This window comes from Poecilia reticulata, chromosome 17, assembly GCF_904066995.2.
Source record: "Poecilia reticulata chromosome 17, P_reticulata-male-v2, whole genome shotgun sequence".
Classification (NCBI taxonomy): domain Eukaryota; kingdom Metazoa; phylum Chordata; class Actinopteri; order Cyprinodontiformes; family Poeciliidae; genus Poecilia; species Poecilia reticulata.
The window spans coordinates 11051299-11072397 of NC_088846.1; the positions used below are offsets into that span (position 1 = coordinate 11051299).

General features: G+C 39.1%; 1 protein-coding gene across 1 annotated transcript in view; it reads left to right on the forward strand.

Annotated features, from left to right (window-relative positions):
- Positions 1 to 1317: 1317 nt before the first annotated feature.
- The window catches only part of rab2a (RAB2A, member RAS oncogene family), a 28508-nt gene continuing 8726 nt past the window's right edge, over positions 1318 to 21099 (forward strand). Inside the window, exons 1-6 of the mRNA XM_008433661.3 lie at positions 1318 to 1558; positions 10544 to 10615; positions 11572 to 11639; positions 14454 to 14536; positions 16515 to 16607; positions 17390 to 17501. Coding sequence (XP_008431883.1) covers positions 1513 to 1558; positions 10544 to 10615; positions 11572 to 11639; positions 14454 to 14536; positions 16515 to 16607; positions 17390 to 17501 — 474 coding nt within the window. The 5' untranslated portion in view covers positions 1318 to 1512. The remainder of the gene's footprint in view (positions 1559 to 10543; positions 10616 to 11571; positions 11640 to 14453; positions 14537 to 16514; positions 16608 to 17389; positions 17502 to 21099) is intronic.

Here is a 21099-nt window from a genome sequence, read left to right on the forward strand (position 1 = left end):
GTACATTTTAGCATGGATCTTAAAGGCACAGTTGCTCCATGCTGCCATCAAGTGGAATTAGATGTAAATCAATATTTCTTTTAAATACAAAGAGCATAAAGTATTTATCATTTATTGTAATATTATGCAAACAAGTTTGTTTGAAAAACACACACATATAGTAAAGTACTCTTTTTTTCTCGTTTCCCTCTTTCTTCTTGAAGTTTCTGCTCTCTTCCTGTCCGTTGTGTAGGCTGCCACAGGAGAAGTAGGTAATTCATAAGTAATTTGAATGGGTTTTGATTGATCCCTAAGGCTTCCGTTTTCAATATTTCGTTCATCTAGCCCTGACACAACAATCTGGAAAAATTCAGGAAGCATTCACATGATAAAAACTATGAAAAGAGGTCTTTATTTACAGAATTATACTGGAACCTGATTGAAAAATCAGTTAATTCCAACATATACATGAGCTTGTATTTCACTAAATCATTCTTTAATATATTTTAGGGAGCTCAGAAAAATAGTAGGCTACTGTAGTGGGAGGGTCAAGCTTTATCTGTGGAAGCTTTTCCCACAAAAAAATAGTTTGGCAGAATTTTCATTTAAGGGTGTTAAAGACCTGGGGATCTCCAAATACTTTGAATTGTACATTTAAAAGGGTCCGTTTTTGCTTTGGTTTCTCTATATTTTTACATTTCACTATGTTTTAATTTTGGGATTAAACTTACCTTCACACACATCTCAAACCTTTCAGATGCAAATAATGTTTAGTTCCAGGGGTGTTTCCAGAACGTTTTCAAAAGGTTTGACACAACAAACAATAAAACCAAAATATGCTCAATAATCCTTATTTTATGTTGTCATGAAATGTAACGGAGCAGTATATTCACTTTTTTTTGCACGACTGTAAACAAAGTGGGGAGAGTCATAATAAACAGTTAAGCTCAGTATTCCTTCTTATATTCACATTCGTATAAAATGTTTTGTACATGGACTGAGTGGCTCTCAAAATACAACAGAAACGTCTGTGATACAAGAGAAAATATTATTTAGAAGGAGAAAAAAATGCATTAAAAGATTATTTTTTTCTTGATTTAGTTACCATAGCAACCCGTAAATGGTGCCAAAGAGGCTTTACTGTTTTACAAATCTATTTACTATTTTATAACAACAGTTAAAATTTACTTTAGACAATAATACAAAATTCAGAATGCTGGTGTATATATTTAAGCAGAATAAGAAGAGATGAATCGTTGAATGTTGTCTGATTCTTGAATGTCAACTTTGTACGATGCATTGAAACACATCGTGACGTTTCCGAGGATACCGTGAACATATCATTTTGTAGCGTGGCGAGGGCGGACCGTGTGACGTTGAGCCGAGGCTCTGGCTGTTTATTGTTCCTTCCTGAGCACCGATACAGAAAAAAAAAACAGGCTAACAAGCTATCAGCCTCTCTTTTCACACGGCTCTCGCTCGGTTTTACGAAGGTGTAACGGTTCAGACAACTGACTGCCACAACCAGGGGCCATGGCGTATGCGTATCTCTTCAAATACATCATCATCGGGGACACGGGTAAGCTGCAGTTAGCACTCAGTTAGCACCTAGCTACCAGTTAGCGATGTGTTTCCGCAGTGTTGGATAGTCCAATGACGTGGTAAAAGCAGAGACCCAAGGGGTGGGATGACAGCTCTAATTCTCTCTTATTAACATATCAGAATGTATCAAAAACACACTGACGGTGACGGATAAGTAAACACATGCTTTCCCCATCATCACTGTACCGTTGTGGTTGTTTACACCGGCAGATGTTTGGCCTTTTGTCCGTTTGCGTCGAGGGTGGGGGTGTTAGCATACCCGCTAACTGCTTAGCTTTTAGTAAATGTTCAGCAACAGCTGTCACGACAGCAAATTGTCATCATATTGGATCTCAAAACAGACGAGAAAAAAACTGTAGTGTATATTTTTGTTCTATATTTACCGCCGGTAACAGTTAAAATTAGCATTGACACACAGGCCTAAAGCTAAAGCCACTGAAATGGCGTAGAGACACTTCTAGTTTTTGATCACATTTCTGTTCATGATTGAAGCTTCTCTTTTCTCATTAAAAGATTTTGCGAGACTGTTGAAGTTGTGGCTCATCCTAATTGGTTACCCCGTAATTCTGAAGACAATCCTATCATCTGTTTACTAATGGTGGGGGCTGTTGAGTTAGCTGCGTAAGTGAATTTTTAAATGTTGCAGTACCTTAGAGATGAGACGGTGTTGGGAAAACAGACTGGTTCGGTAGCCGCTTCAAAGTACGTTTTACTTTAGACAGCTCAGCATGTACTTTTTCCACTTCAGCATCAAATTAAAGTAATAAAATTTAACTACACTGAAATAAGTTATAAAAATGTAAAGGGCCCTACTGTAATTTCATCCAGTTAGATGACTGGTGATGGACACCGTGTTTACTTGGAAGATTATTGCAAAACAGCATCATGCTGTGCTGGCTCTTGTCATTTCTAGTAATAAATGCTTCAGTGAGTTGTTGCCAAGGTCCCAGCTTGACTACGTGTTTGTCAGACCAAGATATATTTTCGCTGCTGAGTTTTATCTTCAGAAACAGGTTTTCTTTTATGAAAAGAGCAATTTATCGAAATAAAAAAAAAATTCTTTTGCTTTTCTGTTTCTAATGTATACTCTTTTTGACAGTGTTGCTTGAGAGCCAAGTTTGCATTTTTAACTAGCTAACAGCCCCATTATAGCTTTATGTGATTTATACTCAGAGCTGTCTAATAATAATAGTTTTATGCTCCCCGCATGTGGCGTTTTATTGGTTTAATTAGTAAACACTTATTAAAAAAAGAAAGAAAAAACATATCTCAACACGAAACAATGTTGAATATCTAAATAGGTTGGTATGAGATTCTCACAGTACGACGGCCTTGGTTTAAAAATGTTAAATGACATTAACAGACAAAGCTAAAACAAAATTGGATAATATGAGCTGCATTTCAAAGAAAAGGAAAACAACAAAAAGTATTCTTGCAACAGCTGAAATCATTTAACATTGATTAGTAGAGTTGCAGATAACACTTTTATCTTGATTTTGATTCTTAGACTTCAAAAGTATAGAAAACCTCAAAAGGTAACAGTTCTAAACTCTTTGGATGTTAAACTCTTTGAAATCTTGCTCTTTATGGAGTAATACAAATACGACACATTAATATTATCTCATTAAATAGTTTAAATATCTGTCCTGCTTGTAAATTTGCAAATATCTGTTTAAGAGATATGCCAGTTGTCAACTGGCTTGCTGTGTGTATTCTTAAACAGCATTTCCAAACAGACAAAGCTACATGTGCCTGATTATATAGCAAATGGGAAGAAAGACATCAATAGTCATGCCGCTTAAAACTAGAGTTCATTAATGGACAGCAAGAGCTTAGCTTTTATTCTTTGTTTTGAACATTTGATTTAACAGTAGTGCTGTTTTTATTTTCAGCTGTTTAATAAAAATGAAATTTATTTGCTAATGATACCAACAAGGTGATATGTGTTTACCTGCAATGGCTAAATAAAGTGATCTAATCTCCTAGCTTGAATATTTTGATTTCTCTCTAAATATTCTCAGCTGTAGCAATTTGTTTTACATCGTAATGTTTCTATTTTATAAAAAACGCGTTGGGTTTTATCTTGCCAGTTTACAAATTAGTTAAGATTCACATCTTAACACTCTCTGTTTTACCCGTCATCTCCACAGAGATTAGAGATGTGCGAGTGGAGTGTTTCTGTCTGTGATGAAAAAAAAAATCACTTTATGTGTTAAATTTAAATGATACTGAAATACAGAAAGCCATCAAAGTCTCCAGTCACTCCCTCGGCGTCCCTCAGGCTATAGTCTCACCTTAACCGGCCCCATGCCATCAGTGAGACAAACTGTGTGTCGCATGTTGTCCAACAGGATCAGTTAGAAATGCTGACCAAATTCCATCAGTTCACTCATCCAGTTCTTTCTGATATGCAGCCGTCGTTAGGAGAACGAGCAAGACTCGCTGCCAGTCAGTCTTCTTTTTTTAAAACACAGGAAGCAACTTCCTCAGACCTTTTCTGAAATGTAAAATCTGTTAATCAGCACTACCAGGAAGGAGCATCATTTTGTACTGGGTTTGTGGCACATACAGGCATTTAGCAACCTTCCTCGTAGCACTATTTTTCCTCCTCTTGTTGTTCTTGTTTGGTAGCTAACATCAAACAAGCTACACGAGGAGAAATACCGTTCCTTGTGTATCACACACAAGTTGGGCCTCTATCCAGCGTGGCCGAGAGACTTTGCTCTGTTACATAAGGCAGCGACGAGGACATCCAGAAGTAAATAATTATAGATTGAACTCTTACAGAGTAAAAACAGGTATTCTGTACCAAGTGGGATGGCTGCAGGTTTTCAGGCCAGGCTTTCCAGAGACGTTATTGGCATAAAGATCCTCACCTCAGTAACAACTATAGATCCTTCGGTTTCCACATCCTAACTGTCAGGGTTTTTACGCAACCAAAAATATTTCCGAAACAAAAAAACTGAATTTGTCTTGCTGGTTAATAAGTGGAAAGTAAAACAGCTTCTTTGGACCAGCATTGGGCAGCAACAAGTGGGGGAGGGATGGTGGTACATCATTCTGTTCTAAGAAAACTCGCTTTCTCTGGCATTTGATCTCAAGGATTTTTTTATGCATCTCCAACAACACTTTAATTTCTGTCATTGTACGTTTTAAATTTGACTTTACAAGAATTCCCCACCATTCACTCATTAAGCACTTTTGATAATCAGTACATTCTTACCGCTTTTGCAGGTTTCCTCTGGATTTATTACTTCTTATGACCTCCAGGTCTTTTACAATGGAAACTCTCCTTGCCATCACCCTAATCTTTGTTTTTCTTCACAGATTCCTCATCAAATTCAATTCGGGACTCTAATCATGCCATTTAGAAATGTGTTTGAAAAATTAAGATTACATTAAATCTTAATGATTTTGAGCCTAACTGTACATGTGGCTAGGATTAGGTTTTTATAACCTAACGCTACTTTCTTAGATAAGAATGTGCAGGACTACTCATAGCCAATTTTTTGCTTAAACTGTTTTCATAAGAAAATATTACCTAACCTAACCAATGTATAAACTGGAGGGAGATGCATCCAAGTAGGGGAAACGTTTCTGTGTGACTTCTAATGTTGTTCAGGACTATTTTTAAGCTCCGTTTAGCAAGATGTCATTTTCCAAAGGGAAGTAGCTCACTGTCAAGAAGTGGAATTTTAACTGAGTCATCCCTGTGGTTCACAGCTGTCATGTGATTTGACTTGCACTGCGGTCTCTAATGGGCTGGCCTGTATAAATCAGGAGGAATTTAGGATAATTTAATCTGAGAATACGACAGTCGAGAGTAAATCCCTCGTTTAAAACTAGAATCAGACCCCGGAAATCTCCTGAGTTGTTTTTGTTTTAAGAACCAATTTGGTGTTTCAAACGTGCTGAAGGGCGTCTTCAGTTCATGCTCAAACGTGAGGACGGGTTATGTGGACTGACACCATGCTGGACTCCTCAGCAGGGATTGGGATGCAGTCTGCTGACCTTGCTAAGCTTCAGGTTACTTAGCAGAGCAGCAGCGGCGCATAGGTCGGTTGAAAACGGACACATTCAGCCAAATGCATCCACTTTTGATGCCCCTTTTTCATTTAATAGAAAACCAAAACTTGTTGTTTTTACCTGTCAAGCTGTGGGGCCTCATCAAATATGGTGTGTTCTGTAAATTAATTTAAAATTCCTCTTGTTGTCAGGCTGCAGCTCAGTTAGTTTATCTGAAATAAATAGGATGATTAATAATACTCCTATTAATCATCCAGCTTCTTTCATTTTCTTTTGTGTGTGACATCAGTCAGCCACTGCTGTACTTTGTGTTTAACACTAACTAATTAATTAGCCTTCTAACATTCATATTGGATGGCACTGAAATGTTACACCTACTTTATATAAGCATTTTATTTCAGCTGAAAACTCTAGTGTCTGTAGTGTAATTTCTTCTAAATGGGACATCTTTTATTTAAGTTATAAACGTCTCCGTTTGCGAATACCCACAAACAAAGCACTCGTGTCTAAATTTTACTCTGTTTGGACAGCTTATAAGGATATTGGTCATAAAGAGCTAGTTGCTATGACTACATTTAAAGTCTGTTTCAGAAACTGGAAAATCATGTTAGCGGTGTCCCTTTGTGAAGAATGAATTTGTGGTTTACTTCACTTTGCCACATACATGCTGTGATATTTTACCATCGGTTGATGGAGACCCTTACACCAAAGATTCTCTTCAGGATCTTCTCCTCTTTGCAGATTCCAGCGCTTAACTACTGCTAGGCTTTACTAAGCACCAGTTCTTTGTGTTTCCACTGCCCAGACTTTGGTCTACGCACTAAAAAAAATCCATTCCCATCCCACCACCAGTTTGCTCCTTGACCAGAGGACATAACCTGTTCTCCTCAGGAGCTGGGGGCGGGCTCACGGGAAGTGCAGCCAATAAAAACATTGCGAATGCCATGTTCAAAACTCCTGAGTTTAGTTTTGCTTTCGATCAGCCCCCGTTTGAACAAAAATCAGATCAGATGTCAGTTCTTCTACAATAATGAAATACTGGATTAGCATCAGAAAATACCAGGCTCATTTTCCTGTAATTTGTTTTAAAATTACTGGCTTACAGCACATTATTTCCCCCTGAATCTCGCTTAAGAGTTATTTAAAATTCAGTCCTTTCTATTGATCTTGTATATCTCCAGATGTTTGGCTACAATTTCCCAGCTGTTCCTGTGGGCTAACTTGCTATAACACACAAAGTGTTCTGACATTTTGTGGACATGTTCCCTGAAAACCACAAGAACATTCTGGCAGTTTTAAAAACTTTTAACTTTAAAAATAAATCTTTGTATACCTTGATACCAGGCCATGTCTTGTCGTTCCTATTGGGCAGCGTTAAACAAATCCTCCCTCACCTGCTCCTGACATACAGTGGTGTGAAGAAGTGTTTGCCCCCTTCCTTATTTCCTGTTTTTTTGCATGTTTGTCACACTTAAGTGTTTCGGAACATCAAACCAATTTAAACAACAGTCAAGGACAACACAAGTAAACACAAAATGCAATTTGTAAATGAAGGTGTTTATTATTAAAGGAGAAAAAAATCCAAACCATCATAGCCCTGGGTGAAAAAGTGATTGCCCCCTAAACCTAATAACTGGTTGGGCCACCCTTGGCAGCAACAACTGCAACCAAGCGTTTGCGATAACTTGCAATGAGTCTTTTACACGTTCTGGAGGAATTTTGGCCCACTCATCCTTGCAGAATTGTTCTAATTCAGTTACATTAGAGGGGTTTCGAGCATGAACGGCCTTTTTAAGGTCATACCACAACATCTCAGTAGGATTCAGGTCAGGACTTTGGCTAGGCCACTCCAAAGTCTTCATTTTGTTTTTCTTCAGCCATTCAGTGGTGGACTTGCTGGTGTGTTAGGATCATTGTCCTGCTACAGAACCCAAGTTCGTTTCAGCTTGAGTTCACGAACAGATGGTTGGACATTCTCCTTCAGGATCTTTTGGTAGACAGCAGAATTCATAGTTCAATTTATCACAGCAAGTCTTCCAGGTCCTGACGCAGCAAAACAGCCCCAGACCATCACACTACCACCACCATATTTTACTGTTGGTATAATGTTCTTTTTCTGAAATGCAGTGTTCCTTTTACGCCAGATGTCATGGGACACACACCTTCCAAAGAGTTCCACTTTTGTCTCATCGGTCCACAGAATGTTTTCCCAAAAGTCTTGGGGATCATCAAGGTGTGTTTTGGAAAAATTGAGACGAGCTTTAATGTTCTTTTTGCTCAGCAGTGGTTTACTTCTTGGAACTCTGCCATGCAGGCCATTTTTGCCCAGTCTTTTTCTGATGGTGGAGGCATGAACGCAGACCTTAACTGAGGCAAGTGAGGCCTGCAGTTCTTTGGAAGTTGTTGTGGGGTCTTTTGTGACCTCTTGGATGAGTCGTCGCTGCGCTCTTGGGGTAATTTTGGGCGGCCGGCCACTGCTGGGAAGGTTCACCACTGTTCCATGTCTTCGCCATTTGTGGATAATGGTTCTCACTGTGGTTCGCTGTATTCCCAAAGCTTTGGAAATGGCTTTATAACCCTTTCCAGACTGATAGATCTTAATTACTTTCTTTCTCAATTGTTCCTGAATTTCTTTGGATCTCGGCATGATGTGTAGCTTTTAAGGATCTTTTGGTGAACTTTACTGTGTCAGGCAGCTCCTATTTAAGTGATGTCTTGATTGAAAATAGGTGTGGCAATAATCAGGCCTGGGTGTGGCTAGAGAAATTGAACTCAGGTGTTAAAAACCACAGTTATAGTATATTTTAACAGGGGGGCAATCACTTTTTCACACAGGGCTATGATGGTTTGGATTTTTTTTCTCCTTTAATAATAAACACCGTCAATTACAAATTGCATTTTGTGTTTACTTGTGTTGTCCTTGACTATTGTTTAAATTGGTTTGATGTTCCGAAACACTTAAGTGGGATAAACATGCAAAAAAACAGGAAATGAGGAAGGGGGCAAACACTTTTTCACACCACTGTACCTCCTACATGTCCAGTTGTAATAGTACTTATTTTAAGCTAAAAACCTCAGTAAAGATCCAGTATATCATTTCCAAACTGCTCCCTCCTGCCTGTCTCTATGTTCTCAGATTTTTCTTGTTTGTGTGGGTACAGTTAAAAGTATCTTCACGGTAAGCTGTGATGAGGCGTCATTACCACAGCTTGGTACCGGATGAAGGTGCTTTTATAGCAACATTACCTAGTTCCCCACTAATTGCTGCTGTGATTGTGACCACTTTCACCATTGTAGCCCGACAGGCTTTGATTGCAGTCTGCTACAGACAGTTTGCCCTTACTTTCTGCAGCATAGGCATCAAAGTTGTTGCTGCCGGGCCAGAAAGGGTGCTGGGATAGTTTGATAAGCATTGTGGATGGTGACAACATGGTAAAACGTTGCACAATTTAGAATAACGTTCTCTGTTGCCATAATTCTAGCATTACTAGGAAAGAGTGCAAATAGCCACAGACCTCCCCGTATAAGTGTGATAGAGCTGATGATGGTATGATTACTTTTACCAAAGCCTCGTCAATTAGGTCTGTCTGTTATCGTTGTCATTACCCTGTACCTTCCTAGCAACGCCACTGCCTGGCAGCATCAATCCTTGGAAACCACAGAGGAGGTGCATCATGTTGCTTTGTCACCTTCTTGGGTGTCTCTCTTTTTCATTCTCATTAGCACTTCATCCACACTTTTTTTGGTATCTTTTCACTTCTGCGTTTTTTAATTTAGATAATGCTTGTTTTCCAGTAGAGCTGTGCAGTATATTGAATTGTAGTCGTGAACCCAAAACGAGTGCACGCAATATAGCATTCGTAAGGCCTTTCTCGGATGCTGATATTTTGAATATCAGGAGTTGTGTACTAAATCTCTGTATGCTAATAGTACAATTGCAGAGTTGAATTGACTTTATTATTATTTTGAGCCCATCCATGATATAAATCATGGTGTCTAAGATGTATATACCTTGGGAAAAGTGGTGGGAAAATGGTGATGCACATTGAAGTCCACCTTCTGAACTTGAATTTGGTTCACTCTCAAATTTCTCATCTGTTTTGTCTGTGTACCTGTTTTTTCCTCCTCATTTTTGTCTTTCCACTTAATTTTCCATTATTTAAATGCTAGGCTACGACACTCTGAACAGCCAGCTTGTTCAGTAATCAGTTTATGGTCCTACCCGCGAGGGGTGTGAGTGACTGTCAGCATTAATACTGTGAACTTAATGTTTTTTGAATGGTTATATAGGTTCACATAACAATGTTTTATTAAAACTTGGGTTGAAAAGGTGAAACAAATCAACTTTTAAACTTACACACAGCATATCGGCTATCAAGATGTTGTGTGTATGGAAATGTCTTAAGAGTAACTACTTTTTAGTTGTTTGGGATGTTGTATGTCGAAGAAAATACTGTCTTCTTTGAAAGCGACTGACCAGGATCGGAATGTGTTCAAAGACCTCAGTTTGCAACTTCTGTTTAACATCTGTAACACTACAGTTTGGCATATTGAATAAATGACCTGACATGGGCATTTATTGATAGTTTTTTTTTTTTACTTGACATTCAAGTATTTAAGCAACATTCGGAGCTGAAATCATGAGTAGCAAGGTGTTAATCACTGCAGATTCATTAGTGCCCTTTCAACTAGGGGGAAAAACCAGTGGTATCAGACGTAGGAAGTAGCCAACTGGTCACTCAACATACAAACAGTTAACAGTAGCAGGGAGCTGCATAACCTCCCTGCTGAGTTCATCTGAACTTTGTTCTCCTGTTAAATATGCATGGATTTTATTTGTAAGCCTATATTTAAGTCACCCACAAACACTGATGTGCTCAGTCTTGTTGAAATGCTTTCTTTTCATGTATGTCTTTCCCCTTTTTTCCTTTGGCAGGTGTGGGAAAGTCATGTCTATTACTACAGTTCACAGACAAGCGGTTTCAGCCAGTTCACGACCTCACCATTGGTAAGAAAAGACACGCGTGTATTCATTTAAGTGTTGTGATGAAATATTAGACACTAATTGCCGACACAAACTCATGCACTTTGCCAGAAGTAACACTTTATGCTACACTAAAAAAAAATGTATTTATCCTTCACACTGTGAAACTTACAAATACTCTTTAAAATGTAATATTGAATCTATTTTGTAAGAATTCTAACATTCCAAACATAATTTTGAATATTCAATTTATTTAAATTTAAATCTCCAACAACTTATTTTATTTGTACCTGTGTTATTAAGCAAACAGCCTTTAGAGAATTCCCTATTTTGAAAACATCTGTATGCATATCTATTTGAGAAATTGTCGATGAAACCTATTTCTTGTCAACTCATTGCTGATCTCAGTAATATCTGCATTAAAAAGCATGCTTCAGTGCTTCACATTGTGCGTTATGCATATCAGAAACACCACACCTTTGACATAAGCCCAGGAACCACGGCTCCTTTTTCATAAAGAGTCTGCCCCTACTATGCAAATAGATTTTCGTATGATCAGTCCTGGGCTGGGTTGGTCCCAGTATTTATTTATCATGAATTGGGTGTGGCATTAAAAGGACAACGTTTAAATAAAAGCAGTTCAAACCATTCTGAATAAAGAAATGTTACTTTATTTGACAACTTGAAGAAAAGTATTTAGATGTGTCATATAAATGTGCTTGAACAGCAAAAGTTCTGCTTCACTCAGCCAGAAAAAACACTTTTAGTCATTTGTGTCAGAATTTGTTTTTTTTCTATCTTCTCCATTTGTTCCATATGATACATGAACTCTCTTTTTAGTCTTTCTGTGTTGATCATGTATAAACCTTTTAAATAATTTATAAATGCATGCAGTTGATTAATTAATCAGAAGGTTTTAAACAAGTCTTTATCAGAACGTGCTCAGTTCTTATTCCTCTGTGTTTTTTTTATCCGTTTAGGTGTGGAGTTCGGCGCAAGGATGATCACTATAGATGGCAAACAGATCAAATTGCAAATCTGGGATACGGTAAATAATCTATTGGCTGCGGTTCCATTTCCTCTTGTTGTTGCTTCTCATAAAGGCCGCTCTAAAGCAGTCTGCAGATATAATAGTAAGCTGCAAGGCTGCTTTGAAAATCTCTTAAATTAGGTCTTAAATATGATGGTAATGTCTTCCTTCAGGCTTCTATTTATAGATAAATATATATTTTATAACTTTTCAATAATAGAGAATTATATGTAGTATAGTTACTTCTAGCTGACAGTGTCTGGCTTTGATGCTATGAGTTTCTTTGTAAATAATTTTTTTGTATCTTCCTCCAGTATCATAAATAGCATAGCCAGCATTATGAAAAGCTCTGTAGTAATGTGTATTTCTATAGAATTTAGTTTAATTCTGCGATTTCCAGCAGACTGCCAACATTTCCACCTTCAGCATATCTCTTTATAGAAAGAGACTGAGTGAAACAAAGGGCCAAATGGAGAAGCTTTACTGAACTCCATTAAAATGTTTGCAATCTACTGAAGGTTTAGCTCTACCTTGAAGCCCGAATCAACTGCAGACATACCTTAAAAAATACAATTTCAATCCAATTTTAAATGGCTTCTTACATCTCTGGTCTTCATCTGACTTCAATTTAAACACCTCACTGCTTTTGAAACTGTTTAGCTTTTGGGTCCTCTTTCCACAAATGTTGCAGTGACCTGTTTGGAATTTAGTAGATTCAAGTCACCAGCTAACCTCAGTGAATTTTGCTTTAATGTTTTGGTTGAATATATAACGTATAATGCTGCTGGTTTTCGCTTCCTGTTTTGTTGTTAGTCCTGAATCTAGTTTAAAGCCACATAACTTTGGTTGGCAACTTTCGAAGATGACAAAGTCCTGAAAGTGTATTTGTTAATGTACCCTGCTAGCTAAAACCTCCAGGAAGCTAATGTGTCCAGTGGTCACACGTGCTGCTGTCATTCTGAACCTTTTTGACAGTCTATAAATTTTTTATTGATTTTTTTTCTTAATAAGTACTAGACTCAAACTGCTTTCCCCGAGATTTACAAGTTAAGAGAGAAATGAAATTCAGAATATGGTGTTAAGCCTTAGCATGCTAACACATCGTACAAGCTAAGGCTTTCAGCCACAAAATACTCTTTAATTTGATGTTTTCACAGAAGAGGAAGTAGGGTTGGGTAGTTCTGATTTAAAACACCACTGTGAATATTAATAATACTCTTTAGGATAAAGGTGAATGCTAAGGGCTGCTGTGATTTGCAGGTTTTCCGTTTTAGTTGTCACCCCCCTCGCCCATTCATGAGAAAAATGTTAACTGTGAAGGAGCTAAGGGGTTAATGTCTTCCTGACTGCTGTAAGCACCTCTTTAAAGCTTCCTGAGCTGTTCTGAGCCAAGCCATGTAGGGGCAGTGTATCATAAAAAGTACAAAAAGAAAAGTGTCTTAAAAAGAGTGCTTTTTTTTTACGTGCAGTAAAACAGTCGACCAGCAGGTGGAGTTAGAACTCCATTTAAAAACAAAATAAAAAAATCAACAGTGACAAGACCAGAGCGAAAAGGCCTCCAATGTATCTGTCCCAGCTCCTCTGGTGTCTCAGTCCTGCATGTTTGGTTCTCCCTAGACAACGACTACTGTTCACCTGGCCCATCCAGGTACGGAGCAGTGAAGGCCGAACTGAAACCAGGCCAGGCTCGCCTTCTGCAATCATACACCGTCACCAGAACGCGAACACAGAAGCCATTTGGATCATTGAGTGGGCTGCACTTGCCATATGAATAAGTGTGTGTGTGTTTCTGCACAAAAGCCTGTTGGCCAGATGGCAGACAGACACAGTGTTCTCTCTCTTACACTCTTATTTATCATTTATTCACTAATGGCATCACAGGCTGGTTGACTGCCCTCTGAATAACTTACAGACTCTTCATCAACCAGCTAGTTTGACGTTTTATTCGAAAGCCGAGCATTTTCATCGCTTTATTGCTAGCTGGTTAGGTGACCGACTCCAAATCCCCCCTCCCTCAACCTCCCTGTGTTTCTGGGAGACAAAACTAGCTGCCTGGTGCTCTGACTTGCTGAATGATTCATTGACTTGGTGTTGCTGCCTGTGTGTCTGTCTGGCTTTTCAGATGAGGTCAGAGCAGAGCAGGACTCGCAGCTGCTGGGATAGAGTGCCGTTTTGTTTTCCTCCGTGGCCCGGACGAACACAGACAACATTGTTAATGTACAACTGAACGGAGCCAAAGAATGAATAGACTTTGGAATGGGGGTGGGTGGATAGCTAATAAGAATGCTGGATAGTGACAAGAGGGATGGAAAGAGGGAGATTCATAGAAAAGATGAGGGATAGCAGGAAGACAAAGGAGAGGTGAAACAATGAGAGGGGAATAATGGAAGAGGAAGTGAAAGTACAAGGTGACTCTGAGCAGGATGGGCTGTCAAGAATGACATGATGGCTACACGTCTGATCCGAAACTCTTCAGCGCTGCAGCCTGCGCTATGTGACCTCCTTTGTTTAGCATAAATTGAGAAACTGGAAGGTTCTGCGTGCTCGTAGAGAGAAAGTAGTGACTCCGTGACGGGTGTATGGAGAGTGAAAGACAGATCTTCATTGTATCCAGTTACAGGCTCTGCTCTGTCTTCCTCAGTGCCTGAAAACCTGGAGCTGGACTTTACACCGGGACTCCCAAACGAATTTTGCTATTAAGTTAAATGTGATTAATCAGAGACTCGTTTTCAGCCCAGTCAACAAAGCAGAGCATTAGCAGATGCGGGTATTTTCGGCGTTTCGTGTTTTATTTTCTTTCTGGTTAGCGAACATGTTCGTATGTGTGTGCAGGCTGGCCAGGAGTCGTTCCGGTCCATCACCAGGTCTTACTACAGAGGAGCAGCCGGAGCACTGCTAGTCTATGACATCACAAGGTAACCCAGCCAATCGTGCACAATTAGGATGCATTCAGGAACACTGAAAAGGCTTGTTCTTCTATCTCAGCCCAATTCCTATATACTGGAAGTCAGCTTTAAATAATAGCCTTTTTTTGTGATGCATGAAAAAGGAATGAAATGCATGTTCAGATAAGCTTACACTAGCCTGCATCTCGGTAGTAAAAAAAAAAAAAAAAAAAAAAAAACGTGACTGCAAGCGTGGCAACACAGGCACCTTTCTTCCTTCCTGAAATCTCTTCTTTTTTTTCTTTTTTTCTTTTTCTCCTACAGCCTTCTACTTGTACTCAATTTGTTATACCATCGAGTTCTCTCCACCCTGCTGCTATTGCAAACATGTCTGAACTGGCTGCTACTGCTCAACTTTATGTTTAGTGAACATCTACAGCACCTTATCTAAATGCATGAAATGAGTCATACGACTTTCTGTTGAGCAATGTTATGATCCCGACCTCTTGTTTTCGCTGCCTCTCTATCCTGTCGGCAACGTTGGCTTTTGCCATTAGTTTGAGATAAACCCGTTTTGGACTTGAAGTGAAAAACAAATGATTAAAGGTGGATAAAAATTGTGCCTTTTTCAATTATTGAGGATATATAAATTTGATGGCTACTTGGGGTATTGAGCTATTTTATTTGAAACTCTAAATGCAAATGATGGAAATGTTTTTTCAATATAAATAAACTGAATTTTACTCCTTTTTCTGCCTTTCCTTTTCAGTATTAATGGTTCCTTTAAGAACCAACCCAGACTTTATTTCTTGGATATAATCTCTATTTAGTTTAATTAAACTTTTTTTTTTTTTTTTATGTTGACCCAATTCATGACAAATGCCATCCCAAGCAATTTCACAAGGCATACGGGTTTAGTTCAGGTCTGTTTTAACACAATCACTCTAAATTTAATCAACATCAATCCAAAACATATAATCAGTTTTTTTTTTATAGATTCATGTAGCTAAATATCATATACAAGGTAAAAGGAGAAAATAACATATTCACTCGTTAAAACTGTGCCCCCTGGACATCCTATTTATGAAAAGGACAAGGTAAAGAATGCAGCCCTGAGGAACATTACGTGACAATCTGCAGTTCAGTCTTAACGCCACCAGAACAGGTTGGTTCTCTGAATCCGCTGGTAAATCCACATTCTTAGGAATTTTTCAAAGAATGTTTAATGTTCAAGTGTTGCTCTTTCAACTGAGATTAAACAATTTGGGGATTATTTTCCAAGAAACGCAGAAACTGGATAAAACCTCAAAAAGGAAAAAAAAACTGTCTTAAAAAGTGGTAACATGAAAAGATGTGAAGTTTTAATGTGTTGTAAAATGTTCTGTTGTAGCCTCTCTAAATGCAGCTGAAGAACATCTTGAGGTCAAAAATACATAATCTAAAAAGACCCCCTTTTCTGTTTTTTAATTTTTTTTTTATTTTTACGGTTTAAAAAAAAAAAGATCCTTAAAAATAATCTTTGCTGCACATCAAGCTCTTGTCTTTAATTTCCTGTTTTTTGTTTGCACCGTGCAGAACACGTAAAAGCCTTCGAATAGGAAGGAACAACTGCTGATGCATGTTCTGGTGCAATGCAATAATGGTCTAATGCAATAAACTTCCTGCATAACTGTTTGCATATGCCTGGTATCAGAAACATCGAAGCAGTAGTTTCTAAGGGGAACCCGATGTCAAATTAGACAGAAGACAGTTTAAATGTTTCTATTTAAACCATCAGACGACAAGATGAGCCTTTTCTTTCTCTTAAATGTTTCAAGCAATAAAAGAGGAAGTGATACATCACCTAACAGTTTTCAAGAGAAAGTAATATCTGTCACCTCTTAAATTAGGGTCTGCGTGAATGTGTGTGTGTGTGTATATATACACAACAGCAGATTGTTGGTCTCTTATGTTTCCAGTTTCACAGTGCAGTCAGAGAAAAACCAAAAAATCTGTGCTTGCTCAACAGAAGGGACACCTTCAACCACTTGACGACCTGGTTAGAGGACGCCCGCCAACATTCCAACTCCAATATGGTCATCATGCTCATTGGCAACAAGAGGTAGAGTTATTCCTTTCTTCCACAACGAAGAGTACATGCTGGCCTACTTAAGGCTGGACCATCAGCAATGTGTGGCAGCAATCACCAACGCTTGAAAATATTCTATTGTGAAAAGGAATAGGTTCGTATTCTTTTGATACGCTCCTCTTACAGGTGTGTCTAGACTAAAATGTGCACAGCAAGAAGGTTTAATGTCTTAAAACAAACTCTGATGTTTGGCATTCAATTGTATTTTTGCTGTATTTTTTTTCTCTCTCTATACTCAAGTATTTGTGATTTAACATTATGTGAGGTAAGGTTAAATCAAGAGAGCTGCCAGGAAAATTTGAATGTAAAGTTGTTGACTTTTCTGGAGGTTTTATGACGCTCTAAGTGGAAAATATACATTATTTTCATCATTAAACTTACATCGTTATATCAGTCAGCTAAAAGCAAAGCACACAACTGTAAGTAAGTTTGTTTTAAATCAAAATTCTGAGAGCACTTTATCAGCACCACCTCAGTGTAAAGAAATGTCCAGATAAATACAAATGCACACCACACCTTTCAGATTTTTATTTATAAAACAAACAAAAATTCTCTTTTGCCATCCACTTCACAATATGCACTGCTTTGTAAGTAAATTGCGCTCCGTGTGGTTGCAGCATGACAAAATTTTGAGAACTTCTAGGCGAATGAGTAATTTGTTCATGGTAGAAATTTTAGGGGTAAATATAGCTTTAAAAAAATTAGCTATTTTAGGATGATTTTTACCTGAATTCGTTGTTTGCTTGTTTTTGCAGTGATCTTGAGTCGAGGAGAGAGGTGAAAAAAGAGGAAGGTGAAGCTTTCGCCAGAGAACACGGCCTCATATTTATGGAGACCTCAGCCAAGACTGCCTCTAATGTAGAGGAGGTAATTACACACGCTCACTAGCAATTGATGATGGCCGCTGTAATGACTGGATTAAGGTTACCAGCTTACCTGAACCTGAGTTCGGAACGGCTTTAAACACCACCTGTCATCGTGAAATATACGCCGCTCCATACAGGTCAACGCTAATGCCAAACAGCCCTTTTCCCTGCAGACAAATAAATCTCAAGCCACACCACAATTTCACAGCCATTATCTGTTCTTTCACAGTTGTTGGTGCTGCCTGTTGACATCTGTAGCTGGAATTAGAGCTCTGTTTGTCTGCAGCACAGAGCACTTATTGAAGGATTTCTCTAAAGACTTGGAATAAATCTGTAAAAATGGCTCAGATTTTTTATTTTTTTTTTTAATTGGTCATCAAACCCTCTTGTGGTTGGTTTGGTTGGGGATGGAATTGTTGGTGAGACATTAACTACTGGGTAGTTAATGTTTTCTGAGACATCTAATTGAGTCAAATTACCCATTGCTGTAGTTTTGGCATATGCTTAACAGAATGTTTGAGACAATATTTGAAAAAAGTAGCATGGTCTCGGAGGTAGGCTGTTTTGACTGTGCCCTTTGGTTGTGCTTCTCCTAGGTAGCTATACGACCAGGTCACAGAAATAAGGCACATCTGAAATCCCTAAATGCTCCTTTAGCCATCTGGATGAAAACATCTTCTCTCCACTGAACTATAAAAACAATTTGGAGCAAATAATGGCTCGTCAAACGCATTTTAATATACATGGTTTGATTATGGATTCAGATACTTTATTTTCAGATTCCAATTTGGATTTTGATGATCATTTATCCCTGTTTATGCATTAAAGCACACCACGTTACCTTATTCTTTCTCCAATTTGTATTATACTGAAAAGTACCGAAGTACGTTATTTTGACTGAATTATAGACAAAAATAGAAGTCGCTATTAGTTTTCCTGTGTTTAATAAACAGGGGGGCAGGAGGGGATCGCTATTAGTTTTCCTGTGTTTAATAAACAGGGGGGCAGGAGGGGAGATTTTGATCTTCCAACCACTGATCAATGTGAAATTGGCAGATTATATCTCTGGCTGATTGATTGGTGCATCTCTACCTCAAAATAAGTGTGATGAAAATAAGTTTTAGATGCAACGATTCGTTGCATTTAATGTTCTGTCCTTTTTAGGGTTGATCTGCCATTTGATCGTTGCACATTTAGTCGAAGTCCACGTTTTAGAGCTGCAGCAGGGTGGGTGACAGTGATGGAGCCTAACCCTGCATGGATCACATTAACGTTTTGAACTGCGGTTAGCACGCTGAATGCATGGCTCCGCCCTGCATACAGACACACCCCTGGTGTTGTTGCAGTGAATGCGAGGCCTGCTCCTCTGGGACCCCCTTCTCACTTATCCAATCACATAACTAATCCCATCCTACACAGCACAGCATGCCACCCAGAGGCACATCTCACACACACACACACACACACACACACACACACACACACACACACTCTCTTTCTCTGTTTTTTTTACATAGATTTTTTCCCCCCCTGTCCGTCTCCAACCTTCTCTTGACCAGTCTATATCATACAAACGCTCACACCCACAACACTGTTGAGCTGCGCTCTTCTGGAGTTAAGATTTGGGGGGAGGGGTATATATGTGTGTGTGTGTGTGTGTGTGTGTGTGTGGTATGATTAATTTGTCTCATTAGTGTCCTCTGAATCCTCCTGATGCCTCTCCTCTCCTCCCTTCCCTTCATCTCTCCTCGCTCCATCCCTCCTCATCCCTCGACGTCCATCATTTGCTCTTTACCTCTCATACTTCACCTCCCCCTTCCCACTCGTCATTGCTTTTTCTTTTTTTTTTTGCCATCCCCCCTCTCCCGTCCCCTCCCCTCCTCCGGCGCGGCTTCCGTCCTTTCCTCATTTAGGTCTTCCTGCCCTCTTTCATTCATTTCTTCCTCCTTCCTTCCTTCCCCCATCATCTCTCCTCCTATTTTCCAGCAGTATATCAACCAGTTAAAGTTCATACATATTCATAACTTCCACCCCACCTTTCCTCAGCGACATCCAGCAGCCAATCAGTGTGCAGAGTTTGTTGTCAGGGTCTGTGGGTGGACACTGGGGTTGATGGGATGGTCTTTAGAGACAGACGGAGAGATCCTGCGAGCATGCTTTCATCGTCTCATCTCCCTGCCCTCTCCTAAATCCTTCATAAAGATCCTCACGCCAACCACTGCCCACTTCCCCTCTCGCTCTTCATTTCTCTCTTCTCCTGTGCTTATTTCTTCTGTAGAGTATTTTCTTATTAGTTCTTAGTTTAACCCTCGTCTCACCTCGCCATCATTCCACGGTAGAGAGATACGAAGGAACAAGAGGTGTAGTGATGTGAGGAGGGAAGGAAGGAGCGCAGGAGGGAGCAGGACATCACAGAGTAGAGAGCACCCTTGGGCTCAGTCTATTTTTGACAGGTGCCAGAGAGGAGTTCAGAACACATTTTTCGTTTCTCAGCACAGTTTTTTTTTTTTTTTTTTGCATGTTACATATCATATGTGCTCAGTGAAACAGTCTGCAAGCCACATAGTGTGGGATCGCAGCTGAAGTCGCTCATGTAGTTTATCCCAGTTATTGCTCTCCAGTTAAAATCCTCCAATCGTAACTCATAAGATACTTCCCCTGGAGACAGAAGCATCGATACCTGTAGTCATAGGGCAGTCGCTCTGGGATCTTTAATTCCACTTTATTGAATCAACTTTGATCCTCTGAGTTGTTTGTAACTGTGTGTGTGTGTGTGTGTGTGTGTGTGTGTGTGTGTGTGTGGAGAAGAAAGATGGATTCTGTGCTAATCCATGCTCGATTTTTACTCCCGATCTACACTAACGTCCAACTGTATTCTCTAACAAGATCCTCCTTCCAAGAGCCTTGGAGACGCTTGAATAGCATGCGTTAAGAAATGCTATACTTTAAAACCGAATTGATGTCTTGTGCTGGTAAAATCCTAACATCCTTTTTATAAGCATAAAACAAAACAGACAAGTGTTTAAAAGGTCTCAGTCTTCTGATTAGCTGTATTCTGTCTCCTGTGAGAACACGTTTTATACAACGCAACTGTTTATTTTTGGCAGAAGCCCAGCTAGCGTTGACATATGAAAGATTTGTATCTTTTAGTAAATATCTCCAAAGCTAATCTGTTCACTGCCACATATTTGTGGGACATATAAAATAATTGCTTGACATCTCTGCATGTAAACCACACACATCTACCTACCACTGTTATGAAATTGCCTCAGCTGGCAATTATTATTAATATTAATACTGGCATTATGTAACCTCCTGCCAATGCTATTCATATTTTCTGTCTATACTCATGAAGATTTACTCACCTCAGCATGTTGTGTGCTTGAAGTGGCTATAGCTGACAGCAGTCCAACCTGCGTTTTGAATAATTCAGCTAATCATTTGACCACATGGAGGCACAGCCTTCCCCCTCAGGTTGTCATGGTTAAGTATGGAAAGTAAATTCATAGGAGGAGAGACACTGATGTCTTAGGAAAAAAGTACCATTATCCTTCCAGACGCAGTAAAAGACGATAAAACCTTTCGTCCTACTACACCCA